Here is a 25,430-nt window from a genome sequence, read left to right as displayed (position 1 = left end):
TTTGCAGGTTCCCTGGTAAGGCAGAGCTGCAAACCAGCTAATGGCAGGAAATGCAAGAAGTGCTCTCTGGGATTTTCCATCCTCGCTTCGCTCCAGTGTTCGTTTTCACCCACCTGCCCTTTGTGGAGTTAATTTTCGAACCGCGGTGATGCTACAAAGCCATTTCTGTCCAGATTTCCCCATGGGGCAGACTCTTGCTTCTTTTGTCAAGGGCGAGCGTATTAGTGCACCTATAAAAGGAGGTGGGTATTTTCCAGGAGCTCAGCGCAATCTGGAAGCTGCTTTTCCATTCTCTCTCCACGCCGGGCGTTGGAACGGGTGCTGGCTCACTCCGGGGTATTTACTGAAGAGCTGGGACTGGCTTTCACTGTCACTCTCTGTTTAGAATGGGCCAATGCACATGCCCACAGGCCTACGTTTTCAAAAGGCACTAGAGACACTTGAATGGTTTGTCAGAGGAGTGAGTGCTTGGCCCTTTCTGAAAATCAGGTCCCTTGCAGGTGGCTCACAGTGGGAACTCAAAATCACTAGTCTCGTTTGAAAATCGTGGCCCTGCTTTTAGACCTAACTTTTAGCACCGGCATAATCCCGTTTAAACGCCATCCTGTGCTTAAGCCCCTTGTTGAGTCAGGTCCATAGGAACGTTGTGGGAAGAGCTGATTTGCCAGCAGGCACTTTGTGAAGGACGGCTCGAGCTGTAGGGGCAGCGGAGGACCCAGTCTGTGTTACTTGCCCCTTGATGTAGGTAACACCATTTGGCGAGGCTCCTAGTCACCTGGCCGCACAAAGCACAGCAAGAGCTACCTTTTCCAAGGGCCTCTTGCAAATGCATTGGAAATATTTGAGGGTTTGCAGGCAAAAAAGGGGGGGTGTGCGTGCCAACCGGAGACCTGCTTTGTGCACACAGTTCTCTAGTGGGTGCAGGGCTAAGGCCATTTTGCATGTCTTTAAAAAAAAACCCAGCAGTGCTTAGCAAGAGTACACTGCCTTTCCTGACAGGATGTTCTTGGATATTGGCCTTGTGTATTATTTTTAATCCAGCAACCAGAGGGTTAATCACATCTGCGCCAGGAACATGAGGGACAGTTTGCTCCACGGGCGCCTGCTGCCTTTCTCGGCGCAGTCCCGAGGAAACAGACAAAACGCGACACGTCGTTCCAGTGAAACAAAGTACGACACATTGTTCCAGCGAATGTTCTAGCCTGCACTTGTGGCTAATTATTCTAGAGAACAGCTTGCGAGCCGCTGCTAACGGGAAGGGTATGGATGCGTCAGGATGCAGCAGCTGTCATGGTGGCTGCGAGGAGAATGTGTTGGAGAAATTCTCAGCCTAGGAAATCAGAGACGTTTTCTGCAGAAAGAAATTGCAGTTTTTGGTTCTTAACCTTCCCCAAGGTCCGTGGGCCCTGTGTGGGACTGGCTTATGGCTCTGTATCCGTAAGGGCCTTCAGCACGATAGCCTGCAGGAAAGGGTTCTAACATTCATTGTGTATTTTGACAGTAAGCTCTTTGGGGGCAGGGGCTGTCTCTCGTGATGCGTGTGTGCAGCACCTAGCCGTGTGGGGCCCTGAGATTGGTTTGGTCCTATAGAGCAGTGGTTCTCAAGTAGGGGTAAGTGTACTCCTAGGGGTATGTAGAGGTCTCCAGGGGGGTACATAAACTCATCTAGATCAGTGTTTCTCAACCGGGGGTGGGGGGTGGAACAGGTTTAGGGGGGTCACAAGTGCAAGGCCGGCCTTAGGGGGTTGCAAGCTGGGCAATTGCTCAGGGCTCCACCCACAGAGGCCCCCTGAAGCGAAGTTACGTGCTTCAGCCCCGATGGGCACAGGCTTCAGGCGAGGCTCAAAGTGAAAAACAGGCTCAAGTATCACACTGAAATGCAAGCACAATATTTGTATTCCAGTCGATTTATAATATGGTGAAAATGAGAAAGTCCGCCATCGTTCAGTGCTAGTGTGGTTGTGACACTTTTTATTCTTAAGTCTGATTTTGTCAGCAAGTCGTTTTTAAGTGAGGTGGAACTTGGGGTAAGCAAGACAAATCAGACTCCTGAAATGGGGACAGTCATCTGGAAAGATTGAGAACCCCTGCTCTAGAAGCTACTCCACTACACACAATAAGGATGAAACTGACCTAGATTACTTTAAAAGAAAAGGAGTACTTGTGGCACCTTAGAGACTAACAAATTTATTAGAGCATAAGCTTTCGTGAGCTACAGCTCACTTCATCGGATGCATCGTTCCAGTGAAACAAAGTACGACACATTGTTCCAGCGAATGTTCTAGCCTGCACTTGTGGCTAATTATTCTAGAGAACAGCTTGTGAGCTGCTGCTAACGGGAAGGGTAGGGATGCATCAGGACACAGCAGCTGTCATGGTGGCTGCGAGGAGAATGTGTTGGAGAAATTCTCAGCCTAGGAAATCAGAGCCGTTTTCTGCAGAAAGAAATTGCCTGCAGTTTTTGGTTCTAAACCTTCTCCAAGGTCCGTGGGATGCATCCGATGAAGTGAGCTGTAGCTCACGAAAGCTTATGCTCTAATAAATTTGTTAGTCTCTAAGGTGCCACAAGTACTCCTTTTCTTTCTGCGAATACAGGCTAACACGGCTGCTACTCTGAAACCTAGATTACTTTATACACACAAATTGTTTCCAGCCCTGCATCAGCCATATATCAGCCTGGCATAGATTTCGTGCACGGCCGGAGAAGTTTGTAGCTGAAATGTAACCACAGCAGCACTAGCTCACTATGCTTTAGTCACCAGGTCAGGTTTTTTTATCCTGTTTCATTCAGTGCCCCAATGAAACCCAGCTTTACGCAGCCATTCAGTGCCAGAGGGTAGCCTTTCCAAAGTTCCTAAGTCTCATTGAAATGGGATTTAGACATCAGAGAGCCACAGGGTACATCTGATGCTGCAAAAACACCACCCGTGGCAGCAAGTCTCAGAGCTCTGGTCAACTGATTTGGGCTCATGGGGCTTGCGCTCTGGGAGTGAAAATAGCAGTATAGACGTTCAGGCTTGGGCTGGATTCTGGGTGCTGAGACCCTCCACCCTCACTGGGTTTCAGAACCCAGGCTCCAGCAGGAGCCCAAACGGCTACCCTGCTATTTTTACCTTCCATGGTGTGAGCCCGAGTCAGCTGACCTGGATTCTGAGACTCAAGGCTGTGGGTGTGCTGTGGGTCCCCGAATGGGACTTAGCCTCCCAAGTCATTGAAGGGCTTTTTCAAATTTTCCCCCATAATGCCTTTCATTTGTAGATGCCAAACTGCTTGGCTAACTCACAGATGGCAAACTGTTTATGCAATGCAAGGATCCCCCGTGCCTATCAAATCCAGCTCCCGCTGGGGCAGAACAGGGCACACAGCCACAACACAAGACAGAAAGTGAAGAACGCAAAGGCTATCACATCCATCTAAAACTGCAGGCCCGTCGTACAGCCCAGTTAGCCTTGGCTACAGCCATCACGTACCCGGTAGCCAAAACACATGCCCTCCCCTACTATGATCATAAGTCAGCAATACAGCAGAGCGCGTCCTGCAATGCTGGTAGCCGGGAGACCGGTGAGCAGAGGTGACTGGGGGTGGTGCTTTCTTTCATAGGGCCTTGCCTTACCATTCATGAAAATGGAATGGCCAGGGGTTTGATTCCAGTCCTGGACTGCAAAAAGAAAAGGAGGACTTGTGGCACCTTAGAGACTAACAAATTTATTTGAGCATAAGCTTTCGTGAGCTGCAGCCCGCTGCCGTTCTGCTGTTCTGACACCAGAGGGCAACAGAGCTTCAGCTTCTCATTGCTCTCAACTCAAAACCCCAAAGTGAACCTACCTAGTCCTGCTAGTTCTGATCCTTTCCTGGGCCTTTGTGCCTAGACCTGCCCTGCTCCCTTCGAACATTTAAAGCCCTGCCTGGGTTCCACAGCGCCATCCCCTTTTGACCAGGCTTGTTCTAGGACCTGTCTCAAAAAAGCCCGAGTTTTCCACTGTTAATGGGATTTCTCGTCATTAACCCAGACGGATTATTTAACATTCTCGCCCCCTGGACACCTGCCCCTCCGCCCCTGCTTTTGCCAAAACCCCCCTCCCCCAAGCCGTTAGCTGGCACTACCCCTTTTAGATTGAAGTATTAAGGTCAGACGTGATTTTTTTTACCTACTATTACAAGAAACACTGGAGACGACTCTAATGGGAAGAAATTAGATTAGAACATAATGATTTCTCGCCCTTTGCTCTGTGCGTCTGAGGGCCCTATGCGTAGCGTCAGTTTCGCTGAATCTCCAGTATCCATGCTTAGTTCCTCGGGTTCCCCTCTTCCCTGGGAGGGGCTGGGGAGGGAGGGGGAGGTTCACAGAGCAACAGAAGGAGCAAAATCTTGATTGAAAATTGGAGACTGTGGCTGTCGAATCACCAAAAGTGGCAGGCGGTCTCCGGGGCAGAATAGGGGCATTCCACGCAGGTGGAAGTGCAAACCACTGGACCTCGTGCGTTAGGGGTCCCCCACCCACAGCAGGTGTAAGCCTATTCCAGCTGCAGCCAGAGGCTGGATCTTTAGCTTAGCCAGGAGAGACTCACGCTTTCAACAGACCCAGCTTTGTAATGGACTCCCCCAGGGCAGACCCCTGGGCCACACAGCCCTGTCCGCTTAATTATTAATTAAAATGGACAAGGCTGGAAAGAAAACATCTTGGGGCAAAACCCTCCCAGGTGTAAATCAAAGGCATAACTGGCTCTACAGCAGGGATGAATTTGGCTTATTAAGTGCTGCATTTCTGAGCAGCTGCTTCCGCCTTCGACTGGCTGTTGTATCCAGCTGCCAGGCAATAAGATGTGGCCACTCAGAATGACTAGGCTGATGAGTTCTGCTTCAGGATCTGTTATGGATCCCAGCTCATGGCCCCTCTGTCTGCATCAACAAATAATTACCAGTACCTGTAGGGCTCCTTTGGATTGTAAATGCTCTGATAGGGCAAATATTTAAGACCTCACTCCTGCAGTGAGCTCTCTGCAAATGGGTTCCAGGTGGGTGCAGTGGGCTGCTAGTGTAGAGTTCATTGCAGGCCTGGGGTTGGGGGTGCCAGGCCTCCGGTTTTCGACTGGAAAGCCTGGTTGAAAAGGGACACTGGCGGCTCCGGTCATCAGCGCAGTGGGGGCCTGGGGCTAAGGCAGGTTCCCTGCCTGCCCTAGCTCCACGCCGCTCCTGGAAGTGGCCACCATGTCCCTGCAGCCCCAGGCGCATGGGAGGTTCCATGCGCTGCCCTTGCTCCAAGTGCCGGCTCCGCAGCTACCATTGGCCAGGAACCACAACCAATGGGAGCTGCGGGGGTGGCGCCTGCAAGCGCGAGGGCAGTGCACCGTGACCTGGCGGCTGCTTCCTGGGAGCCACAGTAAGTGTCGCTGGGACCCTGCACCCCAACCCACTGCTCCAAGCCGGAGCCCTTTCCCATACCCAAACTCCCTCCCAGAGCCTGCACCCCCAGTCGGAGCCTTCACCCCCCTCCTGCACCACAACCCACTGTCCCAGCCTGGAGTCCCTTCCTGGAGCCTGCACCCCCAGCCGGAGCCCTCACCCCCTTTCTGCACTCCTACCCCAGCCTGGAGCCCCCTCGTTCACCCCAAACCCCTCAGCCCCACCCCAGAACCCACACTGCCAGCTGGAGCCCTCACCCCCCTACACACCCCCCAACTCCCTGCCTCAGCCCAGTGAAAGTGAGTGAGGGTGGGGGATGGAGCAAGTGGGGGCAGGGTGTCAGAGAAGAGGCAGGGCAGGGGCGGGACAGGGGTGTTTGGTTTTGTGCGATTAGAAAGTTGGCAACCCTACCTGGGGCCTGAGTCACTAGAATGGAAACATCCCTTCGAAATAAGGCTGAGGTTCTACATGAGACTCACCCGCAACATCCTGACTGGAGGAACAGATTTACAGGCAGGGCCTCTCGTGGCTAGGTCCACCCTTCGCAGCTCTCCGCCCATCCCTCCACCAGCCTTGACTGCAACCTGTGGGCACCCCGTTCTCAGCATGTTCTCGGATGCACCACCTCCCTCTAGGCAAATCAGCTCATTGCTGGGAAGAAAAGCTGCACTATTTTGTTTATCTGCAGCCAGGCTAAGCAAACAAGCCAGGGCCATGGCAGGATCCACTTCATTTCCAGTAGAAAACAGGGCTGCTGGCTAGAGAATTTAGCAGGAGCACGTAAGGTTTCAGTAGCTCTTGGTATGTTACAGCCGCGATTCTGCTCGGCGCAAGGGCCTGTTAGCAATTCTGATGCCAATTAGGGCTGCTAGGTGGCTTAGTAGTAATCGATGTATATACGGTGTCTTTTCTGCCAAAGGACCCTTCCCCGCAAGGCCCTTTATGGGCAGAGCTCCTGCTGGAGCTCTGCTCATCACGCCCTGCAAAGAGACAGTGCCGCTCTGCTGTAGCACCTCCGGGACAGAGGCCTCCAACTTGCACATTGCACCACACATGGGCGTGGGGAAAGGTTTGGGCTGAGGAGAGCAGGGGAACCCGCCTGTCCTCGTGGAAAGTGATTTTGGATCTTCACTATCTGCACAGAGCCGGCAGAGAGCTCGGTGGCCTTAGAATAAGGGGCATGATGCTCACTTTACCAGCCTTGGAAGGATCAGCTGGGTGAGTCTGGTGGGGTTTGATCCTGTCTTTCCAGGGAGTCTAGAGATTTCAGGGCTGCTCAGATCACTGAACCTCAGGCCAGTCATTTCAAATGTCGCAGGGCACTGGAGGAGCTAGGGGAACTGGTACTAGGGGAGGGGATTACAGGGTTAATACCAGAGCCCGATGGGGACCTAAGGCTTAGCAGAGCCACAAGAGCGATCTTGGGGAGCTTAGTGTCAGATGACTGGAAGAGAAAGGGTTAGTTTAAATACGCAGGAAACATTCCCCCACCTCCCAGAATGCCTCCCTGTTGAAAACGTCTCCTTATCACCCCCGCCCCCCTCCCTTCCCCTAGGCCATGCATGGCATCCTGCTAGCTGGAGATGCTGCCCCAGCTGGAGCTTCGATCAGGGGCTGGAGAAAGCACTGACCACGGGGTCATCAGGCCAGCGGAGAAACTGCCCTTTAAAGAAGCGGCGAGGAGAGCAGCTATGCTGGAATCACTGCCCCTCTCTGGAGGGGGGAGGGGCTTGGGGGAGACTTGGCTGCCCACCGGAGGCACCCAGGGTGTGTCTACACAGCAGCTGGGAGGGAGCCCCTGCCACCTGCTCCTAGATGCAGTGTAGACATCCCCACAGGCATCTGGGTAACCGCCCCGCCCTGTCCTGTGTGCTGACTTCCGCGGCATTCAGAGGGAGGCACGGCTGTTACACGCTTGGGAGCACAGGTTACACCCCACCAAGGAAAGAAACACGGCACGGTTACCTAACGAACGCCCTGGGCCGGATGCCAGCTAAGTGGCCCTGCCTCTCCCAGGGGCTCTATGGATCAGCTCCTCCCACAGAAAGACCTCAAGCGAGGAAAGCAAATAGGCAAGAATCTAAACTCTTAGCAGCTGGCAGGGGGTAGTTAAACACCTAGAGAGATGGAAAGGCTTTGTAGATGGGAGTCCATGCCCCTGGGAAGGGCAGCAGGGAGTCTCCAAGGAAAGGGAGGCACTGCTATCGACTTGGTACTAGCCAGGGTTGTGGCACTAGAGAACAAACGGCTGGAAGTGCAAAGTCCTCCATGACACTCCTGCTTTGTGCCACCCCTGCCAGTGGGGACGCAGAGCACACAGCCGGGTACGTTGCTGATCTGCTGGCTGGGGAAGGATATGAGGAGTCTGGTGGCACCTTAAAGACTAACAGATTTATTTGGGCACACGCTTTCAGGGGTAAAAAACCCCACTTCTTCAGATGCATCTTGTGCATTTGAAGAAGCAGATTGCAGGATCCATTGACTCAGATTGCAGGCTTGAGGCCTAAAGGTAGTGGGCCTGATTCTGCAGTGCACTGAATCTTCTGCAGCCATTCCCACTAGTGCAACATGGGTGCAAAACACAACAGGCACGTCTTACACCTGCTGCGCACCTACTTTGCCCGGTGGGAATGACTGCGCAGAGTGCAGGGCACTGCAGAATCAGACCCAGTACCTTTAGGCCTCAAGTCTGCAACCCGAGTCAATGGACCCTGCAACCAGCCCCTTGCGCCCCCATGGGTTTGCACTATAATCAACGGGGTTCCTTCTGCCCAGGTGGATCACATTGTGCGTGTCGAGTGAATGGGACCTTTCAGGATGGCCGTGAGCAGTGATACTTCTCTCCTTAAACCCTGGGGCATCCTGCAAGAGTTTCCAGGCCTGTGAGCTATAGCTCACGAAAGCTTATGCTCTAATAAATTTGTTAGTTTCTAAGGTGCCACAAGTACTCCTTTTCTTTTTGCGAATACAGACTAACATGGCTGCTACTATGAAACCTAGCTTCCCACAGTGACCCTGAGCACCCTTTACAAGCCAGCCATGAAGTATGTAAACAAACTGGATTGGTAGCTATCATCTGGGTGGTTTCTACATTATTATTACATTTCCTTCAGTTTCTAACCAAGAATCAGTCCTGGGGTCTGGGCCTTTCCTGCAAGGCTGAAGCAAACAAAATGCAACTGACGTGAGAAATGCAATATAGACAACCATCACCATAAGAACTGAATGTTTTATGGAGCCCTGGCATGCTAGCCTTTTGCCTTCACTGTTTTAATCTTTGCATTGTTTGAGTTTTCCATTGCAGGCTTTGTCCCCATCTCTAGGCTAACTTCTGTGCCCTGCTACCTAGATTCAAAGAATTTAGATTCATAGATTTTAAGGCCTGAAGAGACTTTAGATCATCTAATCTTGTACAACACAGGCCATAGATTTTCTCCCTGTTATCCCCGCACTGACCCCCTAACATCTCTTCCTGGCATCCAGTCTTGATTTGACATCAAGAGGTGGCGAATCCATCACTTCCCTTGGAAGTTTGTTCCAGTGGTTAGTCGCCCACACTGTTCAAAATTCATGCCTCAGTTCCGATTTGAATTTGTCTGGCTTTAACTTCCAGCCCTCGCTTCTTGTTACGCCTTTCTCTGCTAGGTGAAAGATCTCTTTAGTACCCAGTAATTTACTGCCCCGGCGGTACTTAGACACGGTAATCAAGTCACTTCTCAGTCATCTTTGTGGTAAGCTAAACAGACGGAGCTCCGTCAATCTCTCTGCATCAGGCATTTGCTCCAGCCCTTGGATCATTTTTGTGGCTCTTCTCTGCCCCCTCTCCAATTTTTCAACCTCTGTTTCGAATTGAGGAGACCGGAAGTGGATACGGCATTCCTGCCTCGGTCTCACCAGTACAGTGTACAAAGGACAAATCACCTCCCACCTCACTATTCCCGTCTGTATCCCGCCAAGGATGGCAGGAGCTCTTTTAGCCACAGCAATTTAGTGTTGGGAAAGACCTATTATAAGAACATAAGAATGGCCACAGTGAGTCAGACCAAAGGTCCATCTAGCCCAGTGTCCTGTCTTCTGACAGTGGCCAATGCCAGGTGCCCCAGAGGGAATGTACAGAACAGGGAATCACCAAGTGATCCATCCCGTCGCTCATTCCCAGCTCCTGGCAAACAGGCAAGGGACATCAGCCAAGTGGGTGTCACCAGGGGTCCTGGGATGAAATTGAGCACAGGGAAAACTGAGGATGAGACACAGGGAAAAAATGTCCTAATGCTGAAATCTATCAGGCAGCAGAATCATCTCCCAAGGGAAGCGTCAAGACCCCCATCGCTGGAGTCATTTAACGTTTCTCTGGACAGAGCGCTCTGGAATACAGTTCTCCGGAGGGAACGGTCCTGCAGAGGCCCAGGGGTTGAGCACGATGGGATTTGCCCTCCCAGATCTAGCGGAAGGCCCATCGAGTCTAAGATCTTGCATTTTCGCGATGCTTCTTTTCCATCTCCAGTTGCTGTGAGGTCATCTCGTCCTCCCTCTCGCAGGCCCTGGCAGGGACACAGGAAAGTTTAAACAAACAGTTCCCTTTCTTTGGCCCGGATTTACAGCTGGCGCAATGGAGGTTGTGTCTCTCCCAGCCTCGGGTTGAAGGCCCCACTACCTGCCTGGCTGGTTTGGTTTCTCCCTGCAGGGGTCAAGCCTTGCACAACTGGCCGGGGACAGGAGAGTTTGCTTTGCCGCAGGTACAGGGCACTCTAGGAGGCAGGATACCAGAGTGAGGGGCCAGTAACGTGTCCCGCACAGCACAGCAGGGGAAGTGGGAATGGGAGCCATCCTAGAGCAGGAGAGGAGGGATTTCGAACCACTGTGATGGGCAGCCAGGGAACGTGTGGGTGCCAAGCAGAGCTGGGATTACGATTCAGGAGCATTAGGTAACTGGTCTTCTGAAGCTTTCCCCTTCCCTATGTGACCAGAAACATTCTTGCCTACCCCCGCCCCCATCTTCTGCCCCATAACCCCCCCCCCGCCTCCCATCTCCCATCCTAAAAGCCCCTACCCCTCATCTCCCGCCCCATCACTCCCTGCCCCCCATCTCCAGCCTCATAACACGTCTGTGCCCTGTCTTCAGTCCCATCAACAGTCTGTCAGCCCCTGCCCCCAACCTCTACCCCACAATCCCCCAGGCTCATCTCCTGCCCTATCTTTTACATCATAACCCCCACTTCTCCATCTCCTGCCTCATAACCCCCACCTCTTATCCCTGTCCCATAACCCCCCCCTCCTGCCCCACCGCTCCTTGCCCCATCTCCTACCCTATTACCCCTACCTCTCCTTCCTGCCCCATAAACCTCCTCCCCATTGCCTCCTGATCCCATATCCTATCCTATAACCCCCCTCTCATTGTTGCCCCATTCTCCTGCCCTTCTCTTCTCCTGTCCCATCGATCCCTGCCCCCATTTCCTACCCTATAACCCCCCACCTCTTATCCCTGCCCCATAACCCCCTCCCCCTGCTACTTCATCGCCCCCTGCCCCCATCTCCTATCCTATAACTCTCCTCCCTTCTCGTGCCCCATCGCTCCCTTCCCCCATCCTATAACCCCCCTCCCTTCTCCTGTCCCATCGCTCCCTTCCCCCCTCTCCTATCCTATAACCCCCCTCTCATCGCTGCCCCAAACCCCCGCTCCCTTCTCCTGCCCCAATCTCCTACCCCATAACCCCCACCTCTTATCCCTGCCCCATAACCCCCTCCCCCTGCTACTTCATCGCCCCCTGCCCCATCTCCTATCCTATAACTCTCTTCCCTTCTCCTGCCCCAGCGCTGCCTTCCCCCATCTCCTATCCTATAACCCCCCTCTCATCGCTGCCCCAAACCCCCCCTCCCTTCTCCTGCCCCCGCGCTCCCTGCCCCATCTCCTACCCCATAACCCCACCTCTGCTCCCTGCCCCATCTCCTACCCCATAACCCCCACCTCTGCTCCCTGCCCCATAACCCCCTCTCCCCGCTATCCCCGCGCTCCCTGCCCCCATCTCCTACCCCATAACGCCCACCTCTTATCCCTGCCCCATAACCCCCTCTCCCCGCTACCCCCCCCGCTCCCTGCCCCATAACCCCCTCTCCCCGCTACCCCTGCGCTCCCTGCCCCCATCTCCTACCCCATAACCCCCTCTCCCCACGACCCCCCCCGCCCCATCTCCTACCCCATAACCCCCACCTCTTATCCCTGCCCCATAACCCCCGCTCCCTGCCCCATCTCCTACCCCATAACCCCCACCTCTTATCCCTGCCCCATAACCCCCTCTCCCTGCTACCCCCCCCGCTCCCTGCCCCCATCTCCTACCCCATAACCCCCACCTCTTATCCCTGCCCCATAACCCCCTCTCCCCGCTACCCCTGCGCTCCCTGCCCCCATCTCCTACCCCATAACCCCCTCTCCCCACTACCCCCCCGCCCCCATCTCCTACCCCATAACCCCCACCTCTTATCCCTGCCCCATAAGCCCCGCTCCCTGCCCCCATCTCCTACCCCATAACCCCCACCTCTTATCCCTGCCCCATAACCCCCTCTCCCCGCTACCCCTGCGCTCCCTGCCCCCATCTCCTACCCCATAACCCCCTCTCCCCACTACCCCCCCGCCCCCATCTCCTACCCCATAACCCCCACCTCTTATCCCTGCCCCATAAGCCCCGCTCCCTGCCCCCATCTCCTACCCCATAACCCCCACCTCTTATCCCTGCCCCATAACCCCCTCTCCCCGCTACCCCTGCGCTCCCTGCCCCCATCTCCTACCCCATAACCCCCTCTCCCCACTACCCCCCCCGCCCCCATCTCCTACCCCATAACCCCCACCTCTTATCCCTGCCCCATAACCCCCGCTCCCTGCCCCCATCTCTCCCGTGCTCCCCGGGGGGCGGCGCTGCCCCCTGGCGGCTGCAGGCGGCAGGGGAGGGCGCTCCGCTCCGCTCCGCGCCCAGCCCGGCCCGGCCCAGCCCGGCGCGGCTCCGCCCCCGCTCCCGCAAGCCCCGGACTTTAACTCCTCGCCAGTCCCTCTCGCCCTTCTCGTGCGGCGCCCGCTGCCGGGGCCATGTGAGCCGGCGGGGGCCGGGGCGCACGGAGCGGAGCCGCCGCCAGCATGGAGCGCAGGAAAGTCTTCGTGGTGCTCGATGTGCTCTGCGTGGTGGTCGGTAAGGGACCCCCCCCCGTCCGGTCCTGGCGCCGGCTGCCCGGTTCGGAGCCAGTTGGGAAACTTCCCCCCCCCCGCCCCCCAGTCGTGGACTGGTACCAGCTGGGCAGCCCCCCCCTTCCACCAGCGCCAGCTGGGCAGCGTGTGCCCCCCCCCGCCCCCAGCTGTGCATTGCTCGCCGCTTTCCGAGCCAGGGCCGGGCCCGGCTCCTCTCCGTCCCCGGCCCCAGCCCCAGCCGAGAGAGGAACAAACTTCTCCTGCGCCCGGCCCAGCTCCAGCTGGCTTCGTTTCTGTCTGTGCAGGGCTGGGGGTAGGGAGGGCCTGGAAGGGGCTGGGGAGCAGTGGGGCTGGCGTGGGAGTCTAGGTGGGGGGGCTGGTTAAGATAGAGACTCATAACCCCTACTTGTGTCTCTTCTCCTCCTTTCCGACCTCCTCCTATGGCGGGAATTGTCCCTAGTTCCCCAGAGCAGACCCCACCCCCTGTGATCCCCCTTTACTCCCTGGGGCTTCAGGGGGAGCTGGGGCTAGTGGGCTGCACCATGCCCAGTGCGGGAACCTGCATCGCAGGAGGGAGCCCTGCTGCCCTCCTACCGTGGGGGGCACGACCCCAATGGAAGCAGCTGCAGGGGGACAGGGGGGCTGGGGGTGGAAACCAGCTGTATGGGAGGATGTGAGTAGGCTCTTTGCTGGGTGAGCGAGCCACCTGCACAAGTGCACCTGAGCTGCCACCCAGTTAGCTTTTGTTCCCAAAGGCCATTAACCTGCTGGGCTCGTAAGGGTGCAGGATGAGTTTATGGCTCAATAAGGAAGTGGTTTCCCTCCGCTCCACCAGCCTGGAGCCACTGTGCAGGGACGGGGTGATAAGAATGAATGTCTTTGGCCTTTGCAGCCATAAGGACCATTTGCACAGATGGGCAGTGCTGGCACCCTGCCACCCAGTGCCCTTTTTTGGTGTCAGATGCTGGGAAAAGCAGGCAGCGTCTGCTTATGGATCACGCCTCTGTGCACTTGCATGGGGGTGGGGAGAGATGGCTGTGGATCCTGCTCCAAAGAATTGGACAGCTGGGCCTTTTAAGAAATCCACGTGGAGGGGAAAGTCCAAAGGTAGACCAAAGGCACGGGCCTTGATTTAGGCAGTTGCCAGCCACTAATTCTGTTTTTAAACGGGCATTCTTTGGGGTCGTTAGCCAGGGAAGTGGTTTGCTAGGGCAAGTTGCTGACTGCCAGCAAATATAGGGCTAAATTAGAGCAAAGCTGGGAGCCGTTTTTGTCCGTAAACAACAAAGTCAGGCCCGTCCAAACTTCTGCTCTGGACACAGCGGCACCAAGGGGCTGCTTGGCCAATGCAGGGAGCCAAAATGGCAGCAGTGCTGGCGAACTATCTCGTGACCCTGGCAGGGCTGGGGAGTTTAGGATGTGCCTCTGAAGAGAGAGGTGCGGGGCATGGAATTGGTGGGCTGCAGAGTAACTGACTTTCCCCTTCGCCCTCACCCTTTCCCAGCATAAAGCTGGCACTGCCAGCCAGTGCACGAGTGAGGGATACTCTCCCCTTTGAGTGTAGGCTGCTGCCAGGGGCTGGATTGCCCTGGCTGAACCAACCACCTCGCTCTGTGTCCCTGTCCCATTGTGGCTCAGAATGGTGGGCCGCTGGCTAGTATCCTTCTCGCTGTGATTTGCACGCCAGCAGATGCAAGAGCCAGGGCTGGACTAGGCTGGCATCGCGCTGAATTTTGAGGCGTGTGTGTGCGCGTCTTCCCCCAGTGCACGCGTCTTCCCCCCAGATCTGTCATGAGGATCCAGTGCTGGAGAAAGGTGTTGGATCATAGACACCTTATCCTCAGACCAGCTACAGCATTGGCACGCTGCCCTGCCAATGCACCTCAACTGTGCCCCAGAAGGAGAGGGACCAAGATCTCTGGTGACCTGGACACTGTGAGGAACTGAACAGAGACCCACCAATCACATGTCACCCAATGGCCATTAGATGGTGGTAACTTCCCTTTGCTACCAGTCAGGTCTTTGACCCAGTGTCTTGGTGCTGTCTTCCCCATGGGGGAATGGGTTAACCAATGGGTTAAAAGTATTGAACATGCACAAGCCGGTTTTAGCTCCCTCCCGTGCCCTTTTCACTCTCTGAGCAGACAAACGCTGCCTCTAAAATAGCCATCTACAAGTCCATAATTAAAATACCCTTAAAATAAAGGCACAAGTCTTAATTTCAGCTTGGACCTCCTCTGGGATCCTTGTAAACCACAGGTGGAAGGGACCGAGGTTCCGGGTTTTGTTTAGGTCTCTCTCTTGCGTGGCTCTTTTATTTTTAGTGGCTGTGGATTAAATTATCCTGTGAGAAAATTGGTGCCTAATTTGAGCTGCAAATGAATGTCTTGCAGATATTTTTCAGCAGCCTGCTGTGTTTGCAGTTCACCTGGAAGCCTCTGTGCAGCTGGAGAGGGTGTAAGGCACAGCAGGCCCTGTTGCTGTTTTGTCCCGTCCCCCCCTCCCCCCCCCATTGTTTCCACCAGAGAAAGTTGCAAGGGAGAATTTTGCATGTTGCTGGAACCAGCAGGGTGAGTTTTTTCACCTGGGCAGGAGGCTGCACCATGCTCGCAAGGGACTGGCTCAAAGGAAGGTGGCAGTGACTCTTCCCCACCTCCTTGATTTTGCCTTTGTGCAGCAGGGAGAAGACAAAGGTGGCCTGTTTACCCACAGAGGCCTATTAAACAATGGACTGGATGGACATTTTTTTTAAAGGTGGAACTTGGGAGATAGGTCCCTTTTAAGGCAGCCCAGAGCCTTCACCAGTGCAGCTATGCCAGTGCAAGCCCCTAAAGTAGACACCCCCCCAGTGCAAAATGGGGCTTGCACAAGCGCAATGTATGCTGGTAATTTACAAGGTAAATCTCACTCGTGCAAGCCCCACCCTGCACTGGGGCAGCACGTCCACTCTGGGGGTTTGCACTGGTGAAAACACAAACACAAACAAGCCAGGTTTCAAAGTAGCAGCCGTGTTAGTCTGTATTCGCAAAAAGAAAAGGAGTACTTGTGGCACCTTAGAGACTAACAAATTTATTTGAGCATAAGCTTTCGTGAGCTGCAGGTGCCACAAGTCCTCCTTTTCTTTTTCCGCATATAGACTAACACGACTGCTACTCTGAAACCTGAAATCCTAGGGCTGACGAGCCTGGCTTGCCGCCTCCAGGTGGCCAATGGCTGCTCTGCAATCTGTGCTTGGACAGAGAAACCTCTCTGCTTTCCAAGTGCTTATAAACCACCCTGCAAAGCCCTGGCTGATTCCAGGGACCAGGCACAACCAGGTGTCAGTAAGAATGCAGCTGACTGGAAAAAGAAAAGGAGTACTTGTGGCACCTTTAGTCTCTAAGGTGCCACAAGTACTCCTTTTCTTTTTGCGAATACAGACTAACACGGCTGCTACTCTGAAAGCTGACTGGAAAGTTTCGCTTAACTTGGAAATGGAATTTTTTCTGACCTTTTTTTTTTTCCCCTCCCTCTTTCCCTTTCCCCCCCTCCCATTATCTGACCAGCTCTGTTAACTGTGCTTTGTACATGGCACTGGCCACTCCAGGCCTAGACAGTCCTTGTGGCCCTATACGGATAGAACCAATCCATTAGCCACAACCCCTGCAGTCTTCCCTATATGACAGCAGACACTGAGCTCCTAGCAGGCTTCCCCACTCGTTGCAATGTGTACAGGCCAGGAAGGGGTCATGTAGGAGAGATGCCAGTTGCCAGAGCGCCTCTTAGATCGGTTTCAGAAGGTGGCGGGTGCATCCTCAAGGGGTTAAGTTGCCTGTGTGGCTATAGGCACTTGACACCATTGGGCGCCACTCCCACAAGTGGAAATGCACCGGGGAGGCTGGCTCCCAGAACAGCACTTGGGTCCACGAAGGTGGCTGTGGGACCCTGTTGTAGTGGAGGGTGGGGCTGGGTGGGCTCCTCCAGCACGTGCAGGGGCTGCCCTTGGTCTGGTCCTGTCGCTGAATCCTTCCTTTCCTGGGTATCTCCCAGCGCCGCCGGCTTCCTCCTCCCCCTGTGTCGCCATAGGGTCACCATTGGGAAAGCGCCGTCCCTTGCTGGGGCAAAGCATCCGCAGAGTAAAGGGGGGTGTGGGAGAGCCCTGTCTCCCAGGTATCACTGCAGGGCTGGAGCTGTTCTGAGAATGAGGTTCGAACCCCTTGCGGAATTGGGGGGAGAGAGGGGCAGCGTACCGGGCAAGGGGATGTGTGTTCCCACAACTGCCTGGCTAGGGCTAGTTCTGCTGCGACCCAGCCAGCCCTGGAGCATGTCTGCTCGTGGCTTTGCTCTGTTGCTCTGGGCTCACGTCCTGCCCCACTGGAGTGCCCCTGCTGCCCCTCCTGGGAACTCCTCCCCTTGCTCTTGGGCTCTATCGCACCAGGGCTGTTGTGTGCCGAGCCAGGGCTGGCGCTCCCCAGTGCTGCAGCCTGGTGACTTGTTCCACTGCACTTCGGTGGCAGCAAGCAGGGTTCAAACCGTTTGGGTGGGGTGACCGTCTCTTCCTGCCCCACCCCAGCACCGACTGGCAGGCCTCCGCTCTGTCTGAGCTGGCACAGAACGAGACTTGCCCTGCTGCCCGTTGGACCCAGGAGCTGGCACGGATGGCGTGCATTGTGTGTGGGAAGGTGGGGTAGCTGAGGCCTGGCACCTGTGACACGGAGATGCCGTGCGAGACCAAGACCTGCGGGGCCTATGTAAATATCGATCCGGCCCAGCCCAGCCTTGCTGGGACGGAAGCAAGCACGGGGCATGATCTCCATGGGGAATGGCTCTGCTGCGGGGAGGGGCTTTGGGGCGATGCAGGGAGCAGCATGCCTGATCTGGGGGGCTCCTGCCATGCCCCATGCGGGGCACAGAGTGGGGAATGTTGCAGCAGGGTCTGAGCTGGGGGATGGCGTGCAGGGGATAGACAGGATTGGGCTGAGTGATTTTACTGGCACTGCCCCGGCACTCGGCGCCTGCAAGGCACGCACCGTGGCACCATCTATAAGGCAGAGCACGGCTAGTGAAAACGGCTCCTCGGCACGCATTCCTTATCCCCCTCCAGATTCCGGCAGCCACAGGTAATTGCTGAGAGGCTGCAAACTGTCACGCTAAGGACCGCTTGCTCATCCGGCGAACGCAGGCGCCGGGGCTGCTATTTTGGGTAAAACCTCTGGGGCTGAAAATTGCTGTCTTAATTGATGTGAATGAGCCAGCTGGCTGAGGGGACGATGTGGGGGGTGGGGTGGAGCCTCAGCTTGGGGACAGAGACGCCCGGGGCTCGTTACGTTCGTCCTGACCAGGGGGCTCGTTACCTTCATCCTGATCCAGGGGCTGGTCCCATTGCAGGCAGAGGGAGCGTTCTGCCTTTGGCTTGGAAGAGCGCAAAGTTAGGCTGGAACCTCTCCCTGTCGGTCAAGAAAGGCTATCAGATCCTGGGAAAAGCAGCTCTGTAGGAGGGCAACAGGGTGTTTGGGGGCAGCCCCAGGGATGTGCTGTCTGTCCAGGGACTGGGGGGGTCTGGGACCTCATTTCCAAGAGCACTGCGCTGAAAGGAAGCAGGTCGACTGGCCAGGAGAGAGGGTCCCTGCCCTGCTCGGCCAGCGGTGGACAGGAGACGGAGGGACTGGGGCAGCTGGAGGACTGAAGAAGGCAAAGATACGGGCGACCAGCTCTGTTATTTGAGGGAGGTTGGGGCGGGGGGGGGCCCCCAGAGTCTTGGCCCTGCGTCGGGGAGCCTGAGTCTGGCTGACTGCATGTCAGAGCAAGGCTTCGCTGGTAAGAGGCCACACACCATCCTGCTTCTGAGACACAGAAGGTGCATGGTGGTGTTGGCCCGGGGGCAGCTCCAGGGGATGGTACCCTGACCCTGGGTGCAGGCCCGTCGAGAGAAGTCCGGGGGCCTGGTATGTCACATTCGCTGGGGGCCCTCCCGTTTCGCTGTATGTACGCAGCCATTACAGATGTTTTGGGGAGGCCCTGAGCTCGGGGCCCTAGTACGATTGTCCTCCCTTTTCCACCCCTCTCGTCAGCCCCACCTGGGTGGGCTTATACGGTGTAGGAGGAAGGTGCAGATGAAGCCAGCCCCCACGGGGAGCTGGCAGGGCCAGCTTTCTCCGAGGCCCCTTGGGCACAAGGGGAGCTGGCAGCACATTGGCGCTGGGGATGGCTGAGTTTTGAAATCACCGGCCTCACCTCCTTGGGCTTTGTGCCCGGCCCAGGTGTCAGCCTGTCCTTAGTCAGCACCTCGACGCCCCAGCTGGGAGGACGGGGACCCGTGGATGCCTCGTCCCACTGGATGCTGTCGTGGTGGGATGAGGAAGTGCCCGGACGGGATAGGGAAATCCCCAGCACGGCCACCTTCAGCCTGGTGGCTTTGACTATTTGCTAAGAGTCCCCTGTGCCCCTGGTCCTGACTACAGTAGCAGAGTGGGGATAGGCTGCCACCCCCTGTACTAGTGTAGGTTGGGGGGCCGTATAGTCTAGTGGTTAGAGCAAGGGGCTGTGACTCCAGAGATGTGGGTTCAATTCCTGGCTCTGCGTAACCATGGGAAGTTACATTAGAAGCTTTCCGGGGCGAGCACACGGGGGCCTCATTCCTGATTGGAGGCTCTAGGCACTACTGTAAAGCTCTCCCCCCCCTCACCCCCCCGATATCACCTGCACTGGGCCTGAACAGCACAGTTAGGACATGGTTGGGGCTGTGATATAAGCACAGGGCTGGCCGTCAAAAACTCTAACCCCAGCTCCTGCCACTGACCTGCTGGGTGACCATGGGAAAGCCACGTCCCCGTTTTGTGCCTCAGTTTCCCCATCTGTAAAAGGGAGAAATTTACAGGGAGAGCTGTGAGGATTAACTACTGTCTGTGGAGCATTTGGAGAATAGCAAGTGTTGGATGTCTCTCTTTCTATTCCAGTAGCACCTAAAGGCCCCAGCGCAGATCAGGGCCCCATTGTGCGAGGTGGTGTACATACACCGAGTAGAAGACAGCTCCTGCCCCAAAGACCTTGCAATCTAAGTAGGCAAGACAGGGAGAAAAGTATGACCCTGATTTTTTACAGGTGGGGAAACTGAGGCAGAACCAAAGTGGCTCGCCCAGAGCCACATAGGGCATCTGTGGCAGGGATGGGCCCTGAACCCAGATCTTCTGAGTGCCAATGCGGGGCCTTAGTCACAAGACCACCCTTCCTACCTAAATATGGTTGCTTGGCTTTTGCACTGACCCAGAGTTGGTGACTCTCTCCGGTTTAGACCATTCTGCTGTAGTGGCTGAATCCGGAGCCGCAGGTGAGGGATATGCGGGTCTGTGGGAGGGGGGCTAGTGCTGAGCGGCAGATGGGAGAGACGATCCTTGCAGCTGAGTTGCAATTTCCGCTCTGCAGGTGGTTGTGTTTACAGCAGCATGGCAGCTGCCAGGGCCTGATAACGGGGCTCTGCTAATCAGCAGCAGCCAGGGAGCGGACTGGAGGGCCCAGGGGGGTGCCAGCTCCTCCGCCAGTTGCCTTGGCATCCCCGGAAGGCAGAGTCCTGTGAATCGGGGCAGCTGTGACTGAAGTTGTGACCTCCCTGGGGGACTCTGGGTGCCTGGGAGTGATTGGGCCCATCTATGCCATCCTGCCAGGGACCCCAACCCAGGGCTAGAGGGACCCTTGAGAACAACCGTACTGGGTCAGACTGACGGGTCTTCTTGCCTGGGATCCTGTCTCCGAACTTGGCCAGGTGCTGGGTAGTTCGGGATCCTTCCCTGGGATCTGCCCCAGCCTAGAGGCGCGTCTACATTGAATTAGACCCCGGCTACCCCCCTCCCTGAGTGACACGCGGGCATGGGGGGAGGGGACATGGATCAGGGTTGTAAGTGACTCTAGTGTGAGCCGGAGGGGCTGCCTTGTCCTCTCTGGATTTGGGAGCCCCCTCTAGTCGGAGAATAGGTGCTGTGTGGGCAGTGACGAAGAAGCCTTCCCCCGTGTGCTACCCTCTGTCGATGCCCCTCAGCCTTGCCCCCCGGTTCAGTCCTTACCTGTGTGCCGAGCCTGGGGCCCATTTGTGCCAGTGGCGGCGTTTTGGGCACCTGTTCGCTGGGCACGGAACCGCCAGCTCCTTTCACAGCGGCTGCCAAAGAGCCGTCGATGGGCCCCACGTCTGGTTCCTTCCAACCAGGACCCGGCCACCTAGGGGTGAGGCCGCTCCGAATCCCACCGCAGATCCAGGCGGTGGGGGGGCTGCTCTGCTGGTTCTGGTGCTCTCTGGGTTTGGTCTGTGGCTCCCCGAGCCCAGGTAGGCCTGGGTGAATGGGGTCGGCTGGGCCGGGAGCCGGCAAATCCCTGAACCAGAGAAAGGGACTTCAGTTCAACCCGTGCCAGGAGGGATGGGACATGGAGCCCAGTGGGGGTATCTCCCTGCTCTCCGGGGGTGGGGGGGGAGGAGGAGGGGAGCAAGGGAGATATACCCCTGGAGGGGGACTGTGCCCCCTCCTGCAGAGAGAGCCTCCCTGACTCCCCTCCCCGCTCTGCCTTCAGCCTCCCTGCCCTTCGTCATCCTCACTCTGGTGAACTCTCCGTACAAGCGTGGATTCTACTGCAACGACGACTCCATCCGCTACCCCTACAGGCCGGACACTATCACCCACGGGCTCATGGCGGGGGTCACCATCACCTGCACCGTCCTCATTGTAAGGAAACCTGGAGGGCTCCCCCTTTCATTTCCCCCTTCCTCAGCACCCTCTTAGACGGCCTTGCTCCACCCCATCCCGAAACACCTCGACCTGGCTGATCTGGACAGCAGATCCCTTCGCTGACTCCCACTCCAACCAGCCAGCCCTGCCGGGACTCAGGGGGCATCTCTGGTCCCGTTGATCTGACCGTGCGGCCGGCTCCCTGCGGGGAGAGGCTAGGGCAGGGATAACTCTCGGGGCCTCTCTGCCCACTGCTGGGAGCTTCCCCCAGAGCCAGCAGCTCCCTTCACCACCACCCTGCAGCAATGCTCTGGCCGCTCCAGCTGGGATTGGCTCAGCCGTCCTTGCCGCGCAAGACGTTGAGAGCAGAGCCGGCATCGGGGCCGCTCCTCTCGGGCGGCCGCTCACTGGCTCTCCCCTGGCTTCCACAGGTCTCCTTGGGTGAGGCCTATCTGGTGTACGCCGAGCACCTCCACTCCAAGTCCGAGTACAACAACTACCTCGCCGCCCTCTACAAGGTGGTGGGGACGTTCCTGTTCGGCGGGGCCGTCAGCCAGTCCCTGACTGACCTGGCCAAGTACATGATCGGCCGGCTCCGGCCCAACTTCTTGGCTGTCTGCGACCCCGACTGGTCCAAGGTGAACTGCTCCATTTATGTGCAGCTGGAGAATGTGTGCCAGGGAAGTGCCAGGAACATCACCGAGTCCAGGTGATACGAGAGGCTTCACGGGGGGACTTTCTCCCGGGTGTGGTGCGGGGGAGAGGGCAGCTTGAGACTAGACCAGACCCTGGGAAATGCCCCACCAGACTCAGATCCATCGGTGGGGAACGCTGGAGGGGAGATAGGCTGGGCAAGGAGACATGGACCCCCCTGGCCGCCGGATGACGGAGATGAGGTTGGGAGAGAAGGTCTAATGGCAGGTGAGGAGCTGGGAAGGGATCCCCCATCAGGCTGGGGAAGCAGCTCACTGAGGCTATATGGGGTGGGAGGGCGGAGTCAGAAGGAGCATGTGGAGGTGGAGGGAAAGCATTGCTCGGCGTCCTGCTCCAGGGACCTATCCATGGGGGATTGAGAGCATGAGAGATGCCTGGGCGGGGCGAGAGGGGTCCCGAGGGCTTATTTGAGGGCAGGGTGGAGGGAGTGGGGTCTCTCATCCTGATCCTGGTCTTTGTTCTTCTAGGTTATCCTTCTATTCTGGACACTCCTCCTTCGGGATGTACTGCATGGTGTTCCTGGCAGTGAGTAGTTCTCGCTATGTGTGCGTGCTCTGTGTCACAGCAGAGAAAGGGGGGAGAGGGGTCCAGTGGGTAGAGCCAAGGAGAAGTGGGAGTCAGGACTCCTGGGTTCTATTCCTAGCTCTGGGGGTAGGTGTGGTCCAGTGGGTAGAGCAGGGGGGAGGTGGGGGTCAGGACTGCTGGTTTCTGTTCCCAGTTGTGCCCCCGATTGTGTGAACTTGGGTTAATCCCTTTGCCTGACTGAGTTCTGGGGCAGAATTGAGCGGTATGCCCCCCCATCACTGTTGCCCCCCCTCAGCGGGGTCACACTGCCCCACATGTTTCTCGCTCTGCATTTTTAGGCCTCTGTGCGTGCTCCACGTGGCGATCCCTGGGCGGGAATGTCTAGGTAAAGCGACCCTGCCGGCACTGGGCTGGGGGGCAGCACTGGGGAGACTCACTGACCGTCCCTTCTCTCCTCAGCTGTATGTCCAGGCCCGGCTGATCGGGAAATGGGCCCGGCTGCTGCGCCCCACAATCCAGTTCTTCCTGATCACCTTCGCCATCTTCGTGGGCTATACCCGGGTGTCCGACTACAAGCACCACTGGAGTGATGTGCTGGTGGGGCTCCTCCAGGGGGCGCTCATTGCCATCCTCATTGTAAGTGCATGGGGGCATCCCCACCCCTCCCTCCATGCTCCACCGGGTGCTCTCTGGCTCTGCCTTGGGGGCCGCCAGTTGGCGGATGGATCCTAGCCCCACCCTGCAACCTTGCAGCCCTGTGCCCACCCCCTCGCCCCCCTCACAATCTTGCACGCCTGGCAGCTTTGCTCTAGATGGTGGTTTTGACTCATCCAGCCCAGGAACGGGGCACCTCGATTCAGCATCCTCTCTCTGTATCGGCCTTGCCCAAATCCAGGTAACTGCAGGTGCCTGATGCTTGAGGAAGGCGACCTACCCGTTCTGCCATCACATTAGCACCTGGTCTGTTGTGCCCCCCCAACCTTTCGCCCCAGGGGTCAGCGGGAACAGCGTAAAGATCTGGGTTGGATTATCTCCGGTCTTGGCAGGGTCGTGACCTGCAACAGCAGCACTAGCTCTGAATTCCTGCCCAGGGCTTCCTGCCCCCAGATCAGAGTCTCAGGTGCTGCTTGGCTCCCAGCAAAGGCCACCAAGGAGGAACTAACATGCTAAGCTGGAAGCAGCCGTTTGGGATGCTCTACGACGTTGCTTCACACCCTCCTCCTCTTCCTCCCTCGCCCCGTGCGGCCGAGTGGGGTGTCATGGTCCCAAAGCACCAAGAGTCAGGATTCCTGGGCTCTGTTCCCAGTGCTGCCACTGACTCGCTGCGTGACCTTGGGCAAGTCACTCGGACCGAAATTTTACCGAGGCTGCTGGATGCAGCCAGACCCCGTGGCCCTTTCTGGGCCTGTTTCACCATGCAGGATCTCCTTGGATCCACTGAGAGATGTTCCCTTGATGGAATTATCCCCTAAAGCCTCGTTCTTTTCTCTCCTCTTCCCTCCCCCCCATCCCCTGCCCCCCAGGTCCGCTATGTCTCTGACTTCTTCAAGCAGCGTCTGCCTCTCCAGTGTGATGGAAAGGACCCGGAACGCAAGCCCAGCTTAACGCTCACCAGGAGCGAGCCCGATCGCAACCACTACAGCTATCCGGGAGCCCCCTGAGCTGCGGGAGCTGGGGGGGCAGCGCTGCTGGACAGCTGATGGCAAATCCCAGGCCCCACCAGGCTGCCTACCAGGGCTTTGGAGGGAAGAGCAGCTTATCTTGTTAATTGGTTCCACAGCTAATGAATTCCTTATTACTGCATGGTGCCACGGCACCCGAGGGACCTCCTCCAGGGGGAACCAAGCGAAGACTTTTAACGCTTATATGGAGTGCTGTGTGCTGGCTGATGCCAGAAAAACCTGCCCTCCTCCCTCTCAGGTCCAGGGGCTCAGATCTCTCACTGAGTGGGTGGCTGCGTCTCGTGTTTCTGAGGGTGGCTTTCCAGCCCTCTGCGTGGAAGAGGCAGAGGGCGATGGCACGGGTGGGACTGCTTGTGAAGTGAAGAGTAAACTCCATGTGAAGCCTGAGGTGGTGTGGTGCCGAGAGCATCAAATTGTATTCGTGTTGACAACTACGGATCCTCGCCAGGACAAAACCAGGAGGACAGTGCCACCGAAACATTGCCGGGCTAACGATTTCAACCCATGTTCTTCTCTGCAGCTTGAGCACCTTAAAATATTCCCAGTAACCAGCAGCCGATGCAAATGATCAATGCATGGGGAGGGTCTGCTCCCGTCTCCCCGCCACGCTGGAGTGAACTGCCACCTGAGTTTGTGACGAGCCCGCTTTGGGGTGAACTGGACGCTCCATAGGCAACGCTTTGCAGCCGTCTCGGCTGATTCTGTGGGGGGGATGGGGGTGGGTGGGAATCTTCTGTGGTAAAGGAAACAAATTGCCATCTGGAGACTGACACGGATTCTGGCCGTTTGAGAGAGCGCGTTACCTGGTCCATCTCCTGCTAACAACCTCGCCTCCACTGCTCAGCTGCCTCTGGCACCAAGGATTTTGGGCCTCCTTTTAAACTACATACATTTTCAGGATGATGTGTTTTTTGTATTCAATGTGTTTTTATTTTTAAATTAGATCATCCTTAAAGAATGGCAGTGTCAGGTCTATTCTTTTAGTCCATAGATGTTTGTGGCCTCGAAATACATAGGTTTAAATGTTTTGTTTTGTTTTAAAAACGGGGGATTTTTATGAAACCCCAAATTAATAGACATGTTTGCCTCAAATTATATATTTTTAACATTTCAGTGGGAATGGGTTTTGGGTTCTTGACATCAGTACCCTTTCCCCCATCCCTTTCTTTGCTGGCTTTGCAAGGCAAGCTGGATGAAATTGGGCGAGGTTATATGAAAATGACTAAAAACAAGAGTGAGTGA

The 25,430-nt window shown here is 56.3% G+C and overlaps 1 protein-coding gene across 1 annotated transcript; it reads left to right on the top strand.

Annotated features, from left to right (window-relative positions):
• The first annotated feature begins 12,388 nt into the window (after positions 1 to 12,388).
• On the top strand, positions 12,389 to 25,146 carry PLPP2 (phospholipid phosphatase 2). The gene is made up of 6 exons (XM_038384024.2): positions 12,389 to 12,581; positions 21,113 to 21,264; positions 21,699 to 21,976; positions 22,449 to 22,506; positions 22,966 to 23,142; positions 24,030 to 25,146. The coding sequence occupies exons 1-6, from the start codon at positions 12,530 to 12,532 to the stop codon at positions 24,165 to 24,167; spliced, it is 855 nt and encodes a 284-aa protein (XP_038239952.1). The 5' UTR covers positions 12,389 to 12,529; the 3' UTR covers positions 24,168 to 25,146.
• The last annotated feature ends 284 nt before the right edge of the window (positions 25,147 to 25,430 follow it).

Source organism: Dermochelys coriacea, chromosome 25 (assembly GCF_009764565.3).
Source record: "Dermochelys coriacea isolate rDerCor1 chromosome 25, rDerCor1.pri.v4, whole genome shotgun sequence".
In the NCBI taxonomy this organism is placed as follows: Eukaryota; Metazoa; Chordata; order Testudines; family Dermochelyidae; genus Dermochelys; species Dermochelys coriacea.
Note: the sequence above shows the minus strand (reverse complement) of the source record. Positions and strands in the feature narration are given on the sequence as shown.

Excerpts from the sequence above, each read along its gene's own strand:
- PLPP2 (XM_038384024.2), top strand. The coding sequence starts at position 12,530 with ATGGAGCGCAGGAAAGTCTTCGTGGTGCTCGATGTGCTCTGCGTGGTG. Across the intron at positions 21,977-22,448 it reads AGGAACATCACCGAGTCCAG|GTTATCCTTCTATTCTGGAC; the intron begins GTGATACGAGAG and ends TTGTTCTTCTAG. Across the intron at positions 23,143-24,029 it reads CGCTCATTGCCATCCTCATT|GTCCGCTATGTCTCTGACTT; the intron begins GTAAGTGCATGG and ends CCTGCCCCCCAG.